The sequence below is a fragment of the Zonotrichia albicollis genome, chromosome 12 (genome assembly GCF_047830755.1).
Source record: "Zonotrichia albicollis isolate bZonAlb1 chromosome 12, bZonAlb1.hap1, whole genome shotgun sequence".
Classification (NCBI taxonomy): Eukaryota; Metazoa; Chordata; class Aves; order Passeriformes; family Passerellidae; genus Zonotrichia; species Zonotrichia albicollis.
In genome coordinates this window covers 5,331,438-5,345,623 of record NC_133830.1, presented here as the reverse complement: position 1 = coordinate 5,345,623, position 14,186 = coordinate 5,331,438, and the positions used below count along the sequence as shown (strand labels likewise).

At 37.8% G+C, this 14,186-nt stretch overlaps 1 protein-coding gene across 2 annotated transcripts in view; it reads right to left on the bottom strand.

Moving 5' to 3' along the window:
* Positions 1-14,186, bottom strand: part of SUCLG2 (succinate-CoA ligase GDP-forming subunit beta) — a 101,064-nt gene that overhangs the window by 66,800 nt on the left and 20,078 nt on the right. Inside the window, exon 2 of one of the 2 annotated variants that reach the window (XM_074550405.1) lies at positions 13,782-13,923. The exons of the other annotated variant lie outside the window; for it this stretch is intronic. Coding sequence (XP_074406506.1) covers positions 13,782-13,923 — 142 coding nt within the window. The remainder of the gene's footprint in view (positions 1-13,781; positions 13,924-14,186) is intronic. 2 annotated transcript variants of the gene reach the window in all.

Here is a 14,186-nt window from a genome sequence, read left to right as displayed (position 1 = left end):
TTTGAAAAGAGCATTCTGTACATAGTTATTTGCATCCCTACCATGCCAAGACATGCCAAACACAGAGTCCCAAAAGTAAATGCATTCTGCCTGCATGGGTAAAGACCCAACACACTGATACACAACATACAGGCAAAAATATTTTCCTACTAAGGATGTGCCTTGAGTTGGTTGCAGCCTATTTTGTACTTATAATATCCATTGAATTAACATTTAGTATGGTTACAAAATTGATGCCCACACAATAATTCTCTCAAAGAAGTGAAAATACATTAAAATCAAATACTTTTATAACTATTTTCAACTTCTTACATTTATGCAAAAGATAATTAATACACTTGATAAAAGCTATTCAAGCTATTTTTCAGTTTGTGTGTTTTAAAGTTTTCCCACTCCTCCTTTCTGTTTTTCCTGCTGACACTTTAATCTCCTCCTCTTGTAAATATGAGCTTATAACAATAAATCATGTTTTATTTATTAAAGATATAAACAGAAATCAATACAAAGCAGGAAAGCCAATCTCCATAAAGTTTCCCTCCACACTGACTGAAATTAGTTTTCATATGAAGATTCAAATATGCATCTGGTTGGCATTTAAGCAAGAATGAAGATATTTTCTCTCTTGCATTACATAACATGCTAAAAAAAAAATAGAACAAAGTACTGGCTTTGGCCAGTTCCAGTGAAGTAAAATCAATCACAATTCTTCAAAACATAAGTATTGTGCAATGAAGAACCTGACACATCTGAGAACTGTTGCCTAAATTAGCACCAAAGAACTATACAAAGTGTAATATAAAGTAGGGGTTTTTTTACTTTTATATTCAGGTCACTTTTAGTCACAGCATCGTTGATTTGGAGATACAAAAAACCCACCCTTGATTCTTCTGTAAATATATTCTGCTTGGGAAAATGCCTGTATGAAGCACACCAGGGAACAGGAGTGCAAGCAGCCCACATCACCTTGCCCTTTGTTTGGATTGTCAGTTTTTCCTTTTGATCTTTCTTTGCAGTTGAGGAACCAAAAATTGATTTTCCCAGCTGAACGAAGGTAGAAAAAGGACAATGTTTTATTTAAGATCCTTCTTGCCTGCACATAAGCCTATTTCTTTCTTTATATACAAAAGAAACTATCTTTTTGTTCTTGTAAAAAAAAATTTCCAAGTGGGGAACGGTCTCAGCGTACTGACTTTAGATTCATAACAAAAAAGGGGGGAAGGTGTTTAAAAACCCAAATACTGGCCTCCTGCAGAGAAGCCCACACATCTCAGGAACCTTCCAGAGGCACAGAAGCTTCAGGGAAACAGGTCACACTTGTTAGGTGTCTGCAGAAACCTAAGCCATGAGCAACGTTACACTCAAAACCTTGTTTACAGGCAAAGAGAAAGCACAATTTACATATTTAGACACATAGAAAGAATCTATTGTAAATATACCCATGATCTCAACCATGTAGTTGCTTTTTTTTAAATTCCAGATTTACTTGTTACAGAACAGGAATAAATGCTTATATGCAAGGGAAAAAAACTCTATAATAAAGCAGTTTAAATTGTTGCACAACTATTTTCTAACTGCCTCTTTTCCTGGGGTTATGCTCATCCTTCCACTGAACTTCTGGGTCTGTGGTGAGTTTCATTCTGGTCTAGGGCTGTTCATTGGAGTTCTTTGTTGGGAGGGATAAGATGTTTGTTTTGACAGCTCCTTCTTCCTCACTCTTTCAAAATGGGCTCTTCCCACTGAGTTTACTGTATACAGTGAATAGTAGGGACATTAGATACCAGAGACACATTTTAACCCACTGTGAGCCCAAAATTATTGCATTATCTAATTAATTTCTTTGATTGTTGTAACAAATAATATTAAAGAATAATGTGCTGATATTGGCAGAAACCATCATTCCCTAACACCAGGTGTTATTGGTACTCCTGGACCACAAATTTCCTGAGTTACATACACAAATTCTTCTTAAGTCCTTGAAGAAATCTGAGCTTACAAACTGCTGACCTGCTCTTGAACCTCACAGGAAAGCTGAGGACACACAAATGCCCACAGAGAAGCACAAGAAGCTCCTGCCAATTCCAGGTTTCCCAGTGCTTCCCTTGACTCCTCCAGTGTTTTTAATCTCTTTTTTCCCGTGCACTTGGAAGGGTTCACACAGCTTTGCCCACGTGTTTCATTTGAATCAATTCAGCACCTGACCTGTCACACAGAATAGTTCAGAGCAGTTTTCTGGACAGCACAGCAAATTCTGTGTAATTATCACCCAATGGGCTGCACTGAGGCCAACCACTGCTAAGCTGAAACCCAAGGAATGCAATCTGTGATCCTCCCTCAGATATATTATCAGCTTTTACAGCTTGGAAAGAACAGGGAGGGTACATAAGACAACCAAATTCTACTATTCAACAGAGCACTCTGCAGTTAGCTAAAGACAGAGAGCAGTACATACATTCAATTACTGATGGCACTGTCCTGATTAATTAGAAGCCTCCATGCCTTTGTCACATCCCAGCCCTTCCCCAGTCCTTTGAGGGAACACAAACATGTTACCCCCCAGTTCTGACAGCTTGGCATTTGTCTCTCAAGCTCCAATCACCACCTCAGCAGCAAAGATATAGCTATATACATTAAACTTCATGTTGTACAGGTTTCATAATATTAAATTAGCCTAGAAAAATGAATGTAAAAGCAAGAGAGAGCTTTTGGTTTGGCGATCAGCACTTGCAGGAAGGGATGTATCTCAACGTGATGTGGAAACCAGCAAAGCTGTTACATTTAGGCTTCCTGCAAGTTGAGCTCTGTGGGGATTTTGAAGGCAGATATTATGCCTGGAAATTGAACTCTAGATATTTTAATGAAATTGCACAGTCTAAACACCACAATGACTGAGCAATCATATCAAAGAGTGGAATTGGGAGCTTTCCCAATTACTCACATATAAACGGAACTTTTCTGGGTAAAAAATACAGAACTGGAATTAAACACCAGGTTTGTTGCAAAGAAAAAGAACGTGCAGCTGATTTAAGTGCCTTGAACCCGTGTTGAAGCTACAAAGGGGCTGACACAGCAGGTGAGTGAGTACATCTCAAATGGACACACTCTCCATGCATGGTGCTCTTCAGCACCTTCTCAGCCCCAGCCAAGCAGGACCATGGATCAAATGTGTGTCAAACCTGTCAGCAGCAGATGTGACCACATCTGTACAGCAGCTCTATAACCCTGGGCAGCTGAGTGTGTGGGACCAGCCAGCCTGCCATTGAAATGACAGGGATGTGACCCAAGCACCATCCCAATGGCCCCTCCTACGAATCCTCAAAAACAGATGCTCTGTGTCATCCTGACAACTGGTTAATATTTAATTAACTCAAGGTCAGCAAGCTGCTTTGGCACATCACAAAGCCCACTTCTCAGCTTCTGCAGAGTCATGGAATCGTGTCTGCCTGGCTTACAAATCACATGAGGTAACAGCCGAAAATAAACCTACAGGAGATTACTCCTCCTCTCTCTGCTGCTGAAAAAGAGCTCCAGATTTTACTGAAGCATCAGATATACAATAGGGCAATCTTTATTTGAGGCAACATCTTTGCATGATGTTTTGTTCATGCTTCTGTAATTTCTTACCTTCCAACCTTCTCACTCCAAAATTAAGCCCAGAATTGGTATCTAAGGCAGTATAAATCACATTTGTATAAACTGTGGTCACAGTTTACTCTCAGAAAGCCTCTTAAAGTATAACTTAATAGAATGCAAAAGAAGAAGGTTCTAAATAGCTAAAACAATTCATAGAGACAAAAGAAAATATAGTTATCATGCCTTACCTGCTGTTAACTGCACTAATTGCATCCTTTCTGCACAACTGAAAATTCTGACATTGAGCCATCTTCAGTGCTATGCAACTCGTGTTCAATTACCCCTGAACCTTGGCCCTTAAAAGTTTCTCTTTAGTATTTCATTTGACTGGTTTATTTTGTTTCCTCAGCAGCAGAGAGATTTCTGAAGGAATGCTTACTCCAGTCTGTGGATGTCCAGACCTCTCACTATTTACAGGACTCTGAACATCAGAAACTCAACGTAAAACTCAGCCATAAATCAGAACCCATAAATCAAAATTGTGAAAATGGTCACAAAGCTGCATAAGCCCAACAACTCAGGAGTCTCATCTTGTAAACCCACACCATAAAATATGAAAATACATGAAATTTTTTCATTTTCAAATTATCAAATAACTTTTCCATAGAAACATCTTTAAGCACCTAACTTAGCTTCCTATGGATAAAAAAACCCCAACTAAATAAATACTATCTGTATATGCACTTCATATAGGAATGTGACTCAGAAGATAAAATAAGCAAGTTATTTATAGTATAAATTAATCATCATATTTAAATGGCAAATTACTTCATGGCATGAGACATAAGCCTGTATTTAATTGGGGGGGAAGACTGCATAAGAACAGTTTTTCCTAAGATAGTCAAATTTCCAGCAATCAGTCTCAAGTCTCTCTTGTTCCACTTTTCTTCCAAAACACCAAGCAAAACCTGTATTACACTGAAGGCAAGATGTGGAAAAGTAAAGAAAATCTGGCACACTGACCATCTAATGAGCTAAACCCAAAACCGGGGTACAGGATTTATCTGTGGGAACAAGAACGAGAGGGGGTGCTGGGCATGCAGACACGGCATCAGCACTTTCATGAATGATCTGCAGAGGGACAAAGCAGAACTCACCAAGACCAGGAAAGCTACTGCTAAACGGTGCAGGTGAATAACTGGAGGAATAGAGGGGTCAAAGACTTGGCAGGAGGAGAGGGAGGTGCAGTGCAGCAGAGGTGAACCTTCCCAGTGACTTTATATTGTTAACTCTTTATACAGCAAACAAACTCTTCTTGGTTGCCTTTCTCTTCTCTTTCTCCAAAACCCCAGGGCTGTTCTTAAGTATTTAGAACAATAGATAAATTTAAGATTTATGGCCTGAAGTTTAGCCATATTCATCTTACTCAGGTGAGCAGTCCAACTAAGCCCAGGGGAGGTGCAAGAAAAATGTTTCCCTTCATAATGATGCACAGAACAAAAGCTGACTTTAACTGTAGGACCAGGGAGAGTGTGCCACACAGAGGTAAAATTGTCAACTTCAGATTTTTCTTAATAAAACAAAAATCACTTAAAATAAGAGCATAGCTAACTTCTGGAACTACCCTGAGCATGATTCTGACTAAATATTTTTTGTGGTGACATTCTCAAGGGTTAGAGCATCATTTAAAATATACTGTGATGCAGAGAGTCAGATAATATCTCCCAGCTGAATCCAGGAGGGTTACAAAGACACATTTTGTATTCATAAACGTGTTGAAATATTTTACTTTTCTTGAACCGCAAATATTTGAAGAAATGTAGATAAACATATTTTAAATTCACAGCACTTTCTCAAATATGAAGTAGCAGATTAACAAAATGTCAGAACATCCTTAGCTTCAAAAACTGCTCTACCATTTTAGGTAGAGATTATCTACCAAAAAAAACCAACTAATCACAGCCTCTTATGATCATACTTCTCAACTGCTGATATATTCAACTTGTAAATTACTCCCATCTTTAAAGATAAAACAAGCTCTTTCAAGGCATCCTAACCTTTGCAAAATACCAGTTAATATTACCTCATTGACTGGAAGAGGCTGAGGAGGAAACAGGGGATGGGAATCATGGTATGGGGGCTGGATGCTGGGTGTTCTCTGAGCTTCACAAGAGTTGAAACATCAGTTGGGAGAGATGCCTGGCTTGGTTCCAAGCCTTGTGCTTTTATAGCAAATGTACAAGTTAATATCCTTACTTGTCAATCCAGCTCATCCTAAACCACCACCTGCTGCATAAAGACAAAATGTGTAATAAATTTAACAGAAACAATTAGCAGTTTTTTATTTAAAAAAATCAACTTTCCCAAATAAATTATACATAAAAAGTAGATAACCAACAACAGTATCTTCCTGCTGTACCCTGTGTCACTTGAGGCACACTCCAGGAAATCAGGGAAATCATGACAATATCAATAATAAACTATCCTATCTTAGGACTGCCATCATTCCTTCTTAGATTTTGTTCAACATGATTGTGCTACTTGTCCTTCTACTGAGAAGTTTAAATGAAGAACAGGCATGAGCATCAATTTTGTATTTGAGAGCCCTATACATGGGATTATCCACTGAGATTTATCACATAGAAGATGCAGCACCACACAGCACAGAGCAACAAACAAGGAAAAAAAGAAAGAAAACAAGAGAAGAATGAAACTTGTTTTCAGTAATCAGGCCTCGAACATTTAGAAGTTGATGGGCACCTAGAGAGTATGGATTTCTCTCCTTTACACAGCTGCTAGTACTACAGAGAAAACATTTTTGTTTAGTATTTCGTACCTTATACATAAAGTGTGTCTAATGGTTCTGATTTTATGCATAAAAAAATGAAAATTTCATGCAGCTGCTTCTCAATTACGCATCTGGTTATTGTTCTGCAGCTGCAAAACTACCTTGAAGAACCATAAAATATGGTGTGACAAGAGAGGAATAAATACCAGCAGTCATCTTGTACCCTCCTTGTAAAACTTCACATTTTTCACCACATGATAAAATTCCTGAATCAAGAACTATAACTTCTGTTGCCTCCTTCTTTTATGAACAAAAATCCAGTAGTGTACTTAACACAACTGAAATTTCCCAAAGCCCACACTCTGTGGCACACAGTATGTTTTGAATTCAGTACCCCATTTCTAGAATACTTTTGACTTTGTGTTTTACTTTCAAGCAGCTATTTTGGTAATTTGATCAGAAATCCAACACAGAGAACAATAAGTCAGCTCAACATTAGTGTCAAACATCTGAAATGAGATTTTGATTTGTTAGCCCCCAAGCCATTACTCATATTACTATAAATCTATTGAATATGAAGACATTTGGTGACAAAGAATGGTTATAAAATATCCACCTAATGTAAGCAGTCTCAAGCTTGCATTTACTGACTCACACTCAGCATGTAATTCTCTAACGAAGGGAATAGATAAGAAAAACAAAACAATTTGTTTTTCATAACAAAATAACATTTCAAAATAACTATTTCTGTAATTCCTCTGGAGGCAGAGGGTCTTGCAAAGTATGTTCATTTCTAAAATATTAAAAAAGCCACAATTTTTAAGTTAACTTGAAACAAAAAAGGTTCAGCTTGAAACAAAACATTACCCAGCGGTGAGCTTTGATAAAATCTGTTATTAACTTTCTTTGGAAAAGAATAAAACTCAAGCTCCCAGTTAGAGAAGCTGGAAGTTTCTTTAGTTCTTTTTTCTGGCCTGCAGGATGCAATACATGTGGCCATTACCAACAAATGCATGTGTGCTTCCACAGCTGCCTGGATTCCACAGAAAACCCAGAGGTGCCAAGGCTTTATGTGGGAAAGCATTGGTGGAATGAGAGAAGCAGGAAGGCAAAGGCAGAGAGCCCTCCCAGGGTGTGCCAAGGATGCTGCACTGCTTAAACACTGCTGCACATAAAAGTTTTCCAATTCTCTGCCACCTCTGTGAAGCAGTGTCACAGCACGAGACACAAAGGGAGGAGGGAAGCATAGGCAGGATTACAAGATTCAAACCCAACCAACCCCTACAAATACAGAGGAGAAAACAGCACGACTTTAGGGCTCCTGTCCAGGGGAAAGGTCCTGTAGCACCAACATTCACTGAGTGTGAAACCCTCAAAGGAAATCTTCATTCCACATTGACTGTGCCTTGTGCAGTTCAGCTTCCAAGACAGATTAAGCTAAAGCCCCAAAAAGCAATGTGTGAGGAAATGAAGAATGCCCATAAACATAACTACAATGCAGAGGGGCTTTATTCCTGCTTTGTTCTGCAGCTGTATCACAGCAAATTCCCCAGGACTTTCTAACAAACTCCCTAGCACAGCACATTTGGTGAACAAAACCCTGTAACACCTTTCCTGGCTCCTCTGATTTTCCAGGACTGATCTTTTTCATCCAGTAGATGAGATAAATAAATTGGGTCACTGACATATTGATTACCAAGCCTCCTACAAAAGATTACTTTAACTGCAGCAAACAACGTGTTGCCTTCATAATTTTTACTCTACTTAATTATTTTCATCATTTTCAGACACAAATGAGAATATTAAAGTTGTTTGCACAACTCTGACACTTGGGATGTTTTCCAAAAATCAAATCATTGCAACATAGACAAATGTAGGAAACAAACTATCATTTGCAATATTATTTGATATTATTTAAATATCATATAAACCATGGTTAGCAATCAGTATTTGTCTTCTGATCATACACACAAAAATTACCTTCTGTGATTGCCAAGCCAAGCAAATGTGGGTCTGAGCAAAGCACTTCAGCAAGCAAAAAACTACTATACACACAAATGGCTTTTAGCAGTACACAACTGCTAAATATGTGCTCTAACTATGCTAAATAGGGTAACAAGTGACTGTTTAGCACAAAAAAAAAAGTAAGAGGATTTTCCCAATCAGAACTCATAAGGTGGGAGAAGGGCTGAGAAGAAAAGAGCAAATGAGCACAGGGAGGAGAAGGCTCTGAGAAACAACAGGGAACTGAACAAGGGACAGAAAGAGAGTAAAACCACAGACATTGACAAATTTTGTGGAGTTTTGAATTAATGCATTCAAGGGATGCCTATGAATGCTGCAAACAATGGAGCATTAACAGGTATTTTCTATCATTGAGAAGTGGCTTGGAAAGTGCAGTTTCACTCTAATTTTAGATTTCATTCCTCTGACAAGGCAAAATCCATTAAGTGGAACAAAGAAATATTCATGTTCAGTAACACTGAACGTGGTCCAAGGCAGCTCATCCAGCACGAGTTTTCTATTAAATTTAAAAGATTGTTTTCTAAATACTTACCCATGTGAGAATAGGATCATATTAGTCAATAACTTACAGCATTATTTTGCCTGAAAAGAACAGTTTCAGAAAGCTGTAATTTAAGTCTAAGGAACTTTAATAAAAGCTGTCAGAGAAAATAAGAGGACTTGTGGGAGAGCTGTTCCTCACCAGCAAGCAAAGTTCTGTGTACAGTTCCCTGGAATGCTACTGCAGCAACACATGACTTTTTCAATTTATGCAGAAAAGGATTACCTGAGTGGCTTCAAAAAATAACATGAGGGTTTCTGAGAAATAACTCATTATGTCAGGTGAAAAATTAATACTTCACAGTGAAGCACAGAATGGAAATAAATATGAAAATCATAGAAATGCTGAAAGAAGCAATTCTGCTACCTATCCTGATGGACAGAAACAGAGAGGAAATTAAATCACATAAGCAACTCCATGATGACAGTAAAAAAAGATGAGCTAAGTAGCCAAGTTTCTCAAATAAAATTTTATATAGGGGCCACTCTGTACAGGATACTCATAGAAAAGCTCTTCCTGGTATAACAAAATAGGACTTGAAATCACATTTCAAATATCCTCAGAAACATCAGGTTCAAGGATGCTTTTAATTTTCCCAGCATAAAAGCTTAAATGAAATGCAGATAGCATTATCACCAACAAATTGTTCATGATCTACAAAAAAAGGACAACACCAGCCTAAAGGTCAATTTTTGATCCCTTCTAAACGTGAATTGCTTTCAAGTGGTTTTCACAACTAATACTAGAGAGGTGAATTTTCAGATAAGAGATCTAAAACAGCATCTAAAAATGCAGCCTTCCCTTTAAATTAAAAAGCCATGGAGAGAAAAAAACTTCAGGAGCTGAGATGGGAAGGAGACTGGTGCTCACATGACCAAGAACTCTTTCAGTATTCTAAAAAATGGTGAATAATAGGTGACAGGTAAATGACCTCATGAAAAGATGCTTCAATAAACCCTTTCTGTTCTTTATAAAATACATGTTTACCTCTCCAGCCTGATAGAAAAAGCACACCTTCAGTCCAAAGCTGAATTTTATGAGTTCCCTCATGCATAAGCAATAGAAACAGGACATGCAGAGGCTATATTTTGTTTTATTATTTTTTTTTAAGAAGAGTGAATAAAAACCTTGCTCTCAATTGAACTGCATTTCTCTGTGATAGAGTGTGAACACTGCACCTGACTGATTCCTAAATGTAATGAAACACACTAAGTGGCAACAGGCAGCATTCTATTGCTTCTGTTAAAATTCAGAAAAAGAAACACGTGCCAAGTTCCCGGCATCGATTCAGGACTGTCAGCAGTGCCAGTCACCTCTGTGCTCTCCACTGACTCAAAGAGCCAAATGACAGTGCACAGCAGCCCCCTCCAGCAGAATTACAGCCCCTCCCAGCTCTGCCCACCTCCTGGCTGCAAATGATGGCTCCCTTAATAACTTCTCCATCAGGCAGAGCACAAAGAGCAGAACACGAGACTCAAGGGTTTGTGCTGGAGGAGCCCAGAGCAAACCAGGCCCTGAAATGATGCACAGGGCACAGATTTTCCTTCCAGAAATGATGCACAGTGCAGGCAGTGGCAATGCACACACAGCCTATATAAGGATTATTTCCTTAGGTATTGGTGCTACAGTACAAGGAGAAGAAATAGCAAGTAAGGAAATGCCTTCTCTGGTAAACAAGCCCTAAATTAAGTGAGAATTAGATCAGAAGACTTGTGGGTTAACATAAAAACAGCCACATGAGATTATACTTCAGACAAAAACTTGGCTCCCAAGTATTTTTTTTTCTATTAAATAGTTGCACTGGAATTGTAAGTACTTGTTTACAAATTAAGTTTCTTCAAAAAGCAGATCAAGCAACACCATACTGTGCAGCAAAACGGGACAACATCTTTCCTTCCTCTCTTGAAAAACAAGGAATTTTAATACAAACCAGAAAATTATTGTGACTGAATTTCTTGGCACTCTGTAAATATTGCCTTCTCTACAAAAGTTACACTGGGAAATTGCTTAGCATATAGAAGGCAATGAATTCCTTGGGGCTTAATTCTGTATTGTGTACAACTTCTTTTGAAGTCAATATTAGTGATGTCATGTTAATTTTTCTTACATCTGCCATTCTTATCTTAGAAGGGGGAAAAAATCCTTTAGTTCCATTAAAAATTCCTTACAGACTGTCTTTTGTGCAGTTGGTAAGTTTTGAAAGTATCTGAGAAAAATTAACATTCAGCGTATATATTAATAAAAATAGAGAGAAACAGAGGAAATGAGCAGAGTGTAACAAAACTGCTGATACTGGATAAAGGCAAACCCTTTTAAGAAGACATGCATTAACACCTTCCTGACAAGTGAAGACAGCAGCAAAAAATCATCTCATCTCTTTCCATTGCATCAACAGGAAATCCAACAATAGCAAAGCTGCTGAGCACAGGCCCTGCAGCAGTAAAGACAGCTCTGTCAAGCACAAAACAGTTGGTGAAATTGTGAAATTAAATTGTGAATTCCAGACTTTATGTAGATTTCCATGACAGAAATTTCTATCCCCTTACCTGTACCCCTTTATCACACACACAGACCCATATGAGTGATGTAATGCTGTAAGATTTAAAAGGAAAATTCTTGTTTTCTGTATTTCTTGCATTCCTGAGGGCTATAGAAAGAATTTCCTTTCACAAGAAAAATACTGAACCTTTGACTTTCAAGTTCTGAGAACTTTATGCTATCTTTAAAATATGCTGACAAGCATCTTTTCTTGTTTGAAGAAGTCAAAGTGAAGGATAGCTGCAACGTGGCACACAGCACCTGAAACATGAGATTTCTGAGCAGGACTTGGCAGGGGAGGTTGGCCTCTCCCCATATTTTGCTGCAGAATGCCAGTCTATCAACAACATCCCCAAACTGCCTTCTCTGGTTATTTTATTTCTCAATATTTCATGCCTCCTGTAGGCTAAATTTTCCTGTTTTCCCATATCTTTTTACTTTGTGTGGTTGCGTATTCAGTTGCAAATTGTGCAGATAACCCTGAGTGACAGAGCCAATATTAATCTGAGGGATCACAAAGAACATAAACCTGGCAAAATCTTGGAACAACAATGACCACAGCAGCAAAACTGATGTTCTTGATTCTTAGTTTTCAAAGTGCATGTTAGAAGTACAAGGACAGCACAGCACCAGAATGATAAGGAGGATGTTGTTAATTATTAAGTGGATCAATGGAGTGTCAGTCATTCCAACATGAAATAGATTCCACACCATAAACCACAATTCTTTCATGCTCAGTAGTGCACCATAGCTGAATGCAACTACATCAAATGAAGAAAGGCATCACTATCTTCCACTTTCTGAAGAGGTAGCAAGCCCACACAATTAAAATAAAATTTACCTGATAAAGTTGCATGAGCAAACGTTTTTTTAGTTCTAGATTTTACTTTTGGTTATTTAAACACTGTTTGTTTGTTTTTAACAGACAGATATTTCTGTGATTTGCAAAGCAAGCAAGCTACAGAGGTTATTTAAAATAAACCCAGCATCATAAAACAGAGAAGGTTCACTGCCTTTAATGGAGTAATTTATATCTCCAAATAGTCACAGAGATCAACAACAATAGAGAAGAACAGCAATAGTTATTGGACAGGCCAATCCATTTATGAGTTCAATCACGAAGAGGAGAGTTTAAGTGCTGTAGGACTGGTGATAAACCTGCCACAGCTTCAGTTAGCATTCCTTGATTTCCTCAGATATCCAGACATGAGGAAACACTCCAATTTCATGTGCTTTGCTTTATGTCCCACTTTGCCATTTTGTACTGCTAAATGCCCATAACACTTGCATTTCATTTTTTGTTTCGAATATATTTTCAAATATACTGATTGCCATAAGAAGGTTTTGATCACTGAAAAATGTATCACCTTAATGAAGTTCTAGAGATTGAACAAGCCATTATGCTAATGCTACTCAGCTACTTGAGCTCTGATGAGATCTTGGATATGAGTAAGTTGTGTTAATTTACCTTCCAGTGTGCAAAATTGAAATGCATTTAACTAAGTGGCCTGTGCATTATGTAAAGCACAAACCAAAAAACCTTCCTGTTACTACACAATTAGGCTGCAATAATGTCTGGCCTCTGGCATTTTGATATTTGATATATTAACAAAAGCTGAATGAAAAGAGGAAAACTGTGCAACTCTAAAAAATAGAAAAATTATTTCAGTTAGAACAGATTGACAAAGTACTTTAACACTTTATTTTGAGAGAGAAAACCTATTACATAAATTCATTTCTGACCCACATTATGATCTTTTGTTCATCACGCCATAATGAGGATGTTGTCAGAGAAACAAAATAAAGCTCCACAAGCAGGGTCTTGTCTTCAAGCCACTGTCACGTCCTTTTGTGATGGTAACTCTACTCACCTTTTCTATTTCTTCATTTGGACACACATCTAAGTATCTTGTAAAATGGAGAGGCCACAACCTTTTCCTTCCTTTGCTTTTTAATAGAGCAAATTTTTGTTTGAAAACAGCTTGTTACACAAGTTCATTTATTTCAGATCCTTAAGTTATATCAAGTATACAAAAAAAATTCCTCCCACAACTATTCATGACATTCTGAATTATAACAATGTTAATTAAAGAATTCACTTTACATGCTGCATGCAAAATATTTGAGAAATAAAGTTCTAAGTACTGCCACTATAAACTTGTCCATATATAAAATTGAGCATATATTTATGGTCTGGATGAAATATCAAAGCTTTTCAGTAAGCATGAATTTAAAGACTGTTTAAACTTATTAGAAAACAATTTATTTTCCAGATTGCTACCCAGTGAAGCAGAGTTCTCCCATTATCAGTCAACTTACTCAGTCTCTGAGCAGCCTCCAGGGCACCATTTGCGGAATCAGCTACAAAGAATCTCTGAACTGTAACCCCATGGTCTGCCATTATTTTTTTGCTTTGGTACTCCTGCAGGTTGAGCCATCGTCTGGGGGTTAATTGAACAGCCTAGAAACAACAAGAGGGGAAAATAACATAATGCTCATTAAGAAGAGTTCATGAGACAGCCCACTGAGCTCCTCCACCTTATGGTTATCTCAAACCAGCAGTTAAACAACACCCAGAGAAAAGGTAAAATACTTATTGATTTACCTAAGTGCCTTTTCTCAACATTTGTGCATCCCAAGTGCTCTGAAACCTATAGGTATTTTTTAAAAGCTACACAAGGCTCACTTGGCCAGACAAAATGTCTTGCATTTAATATCAAGGCA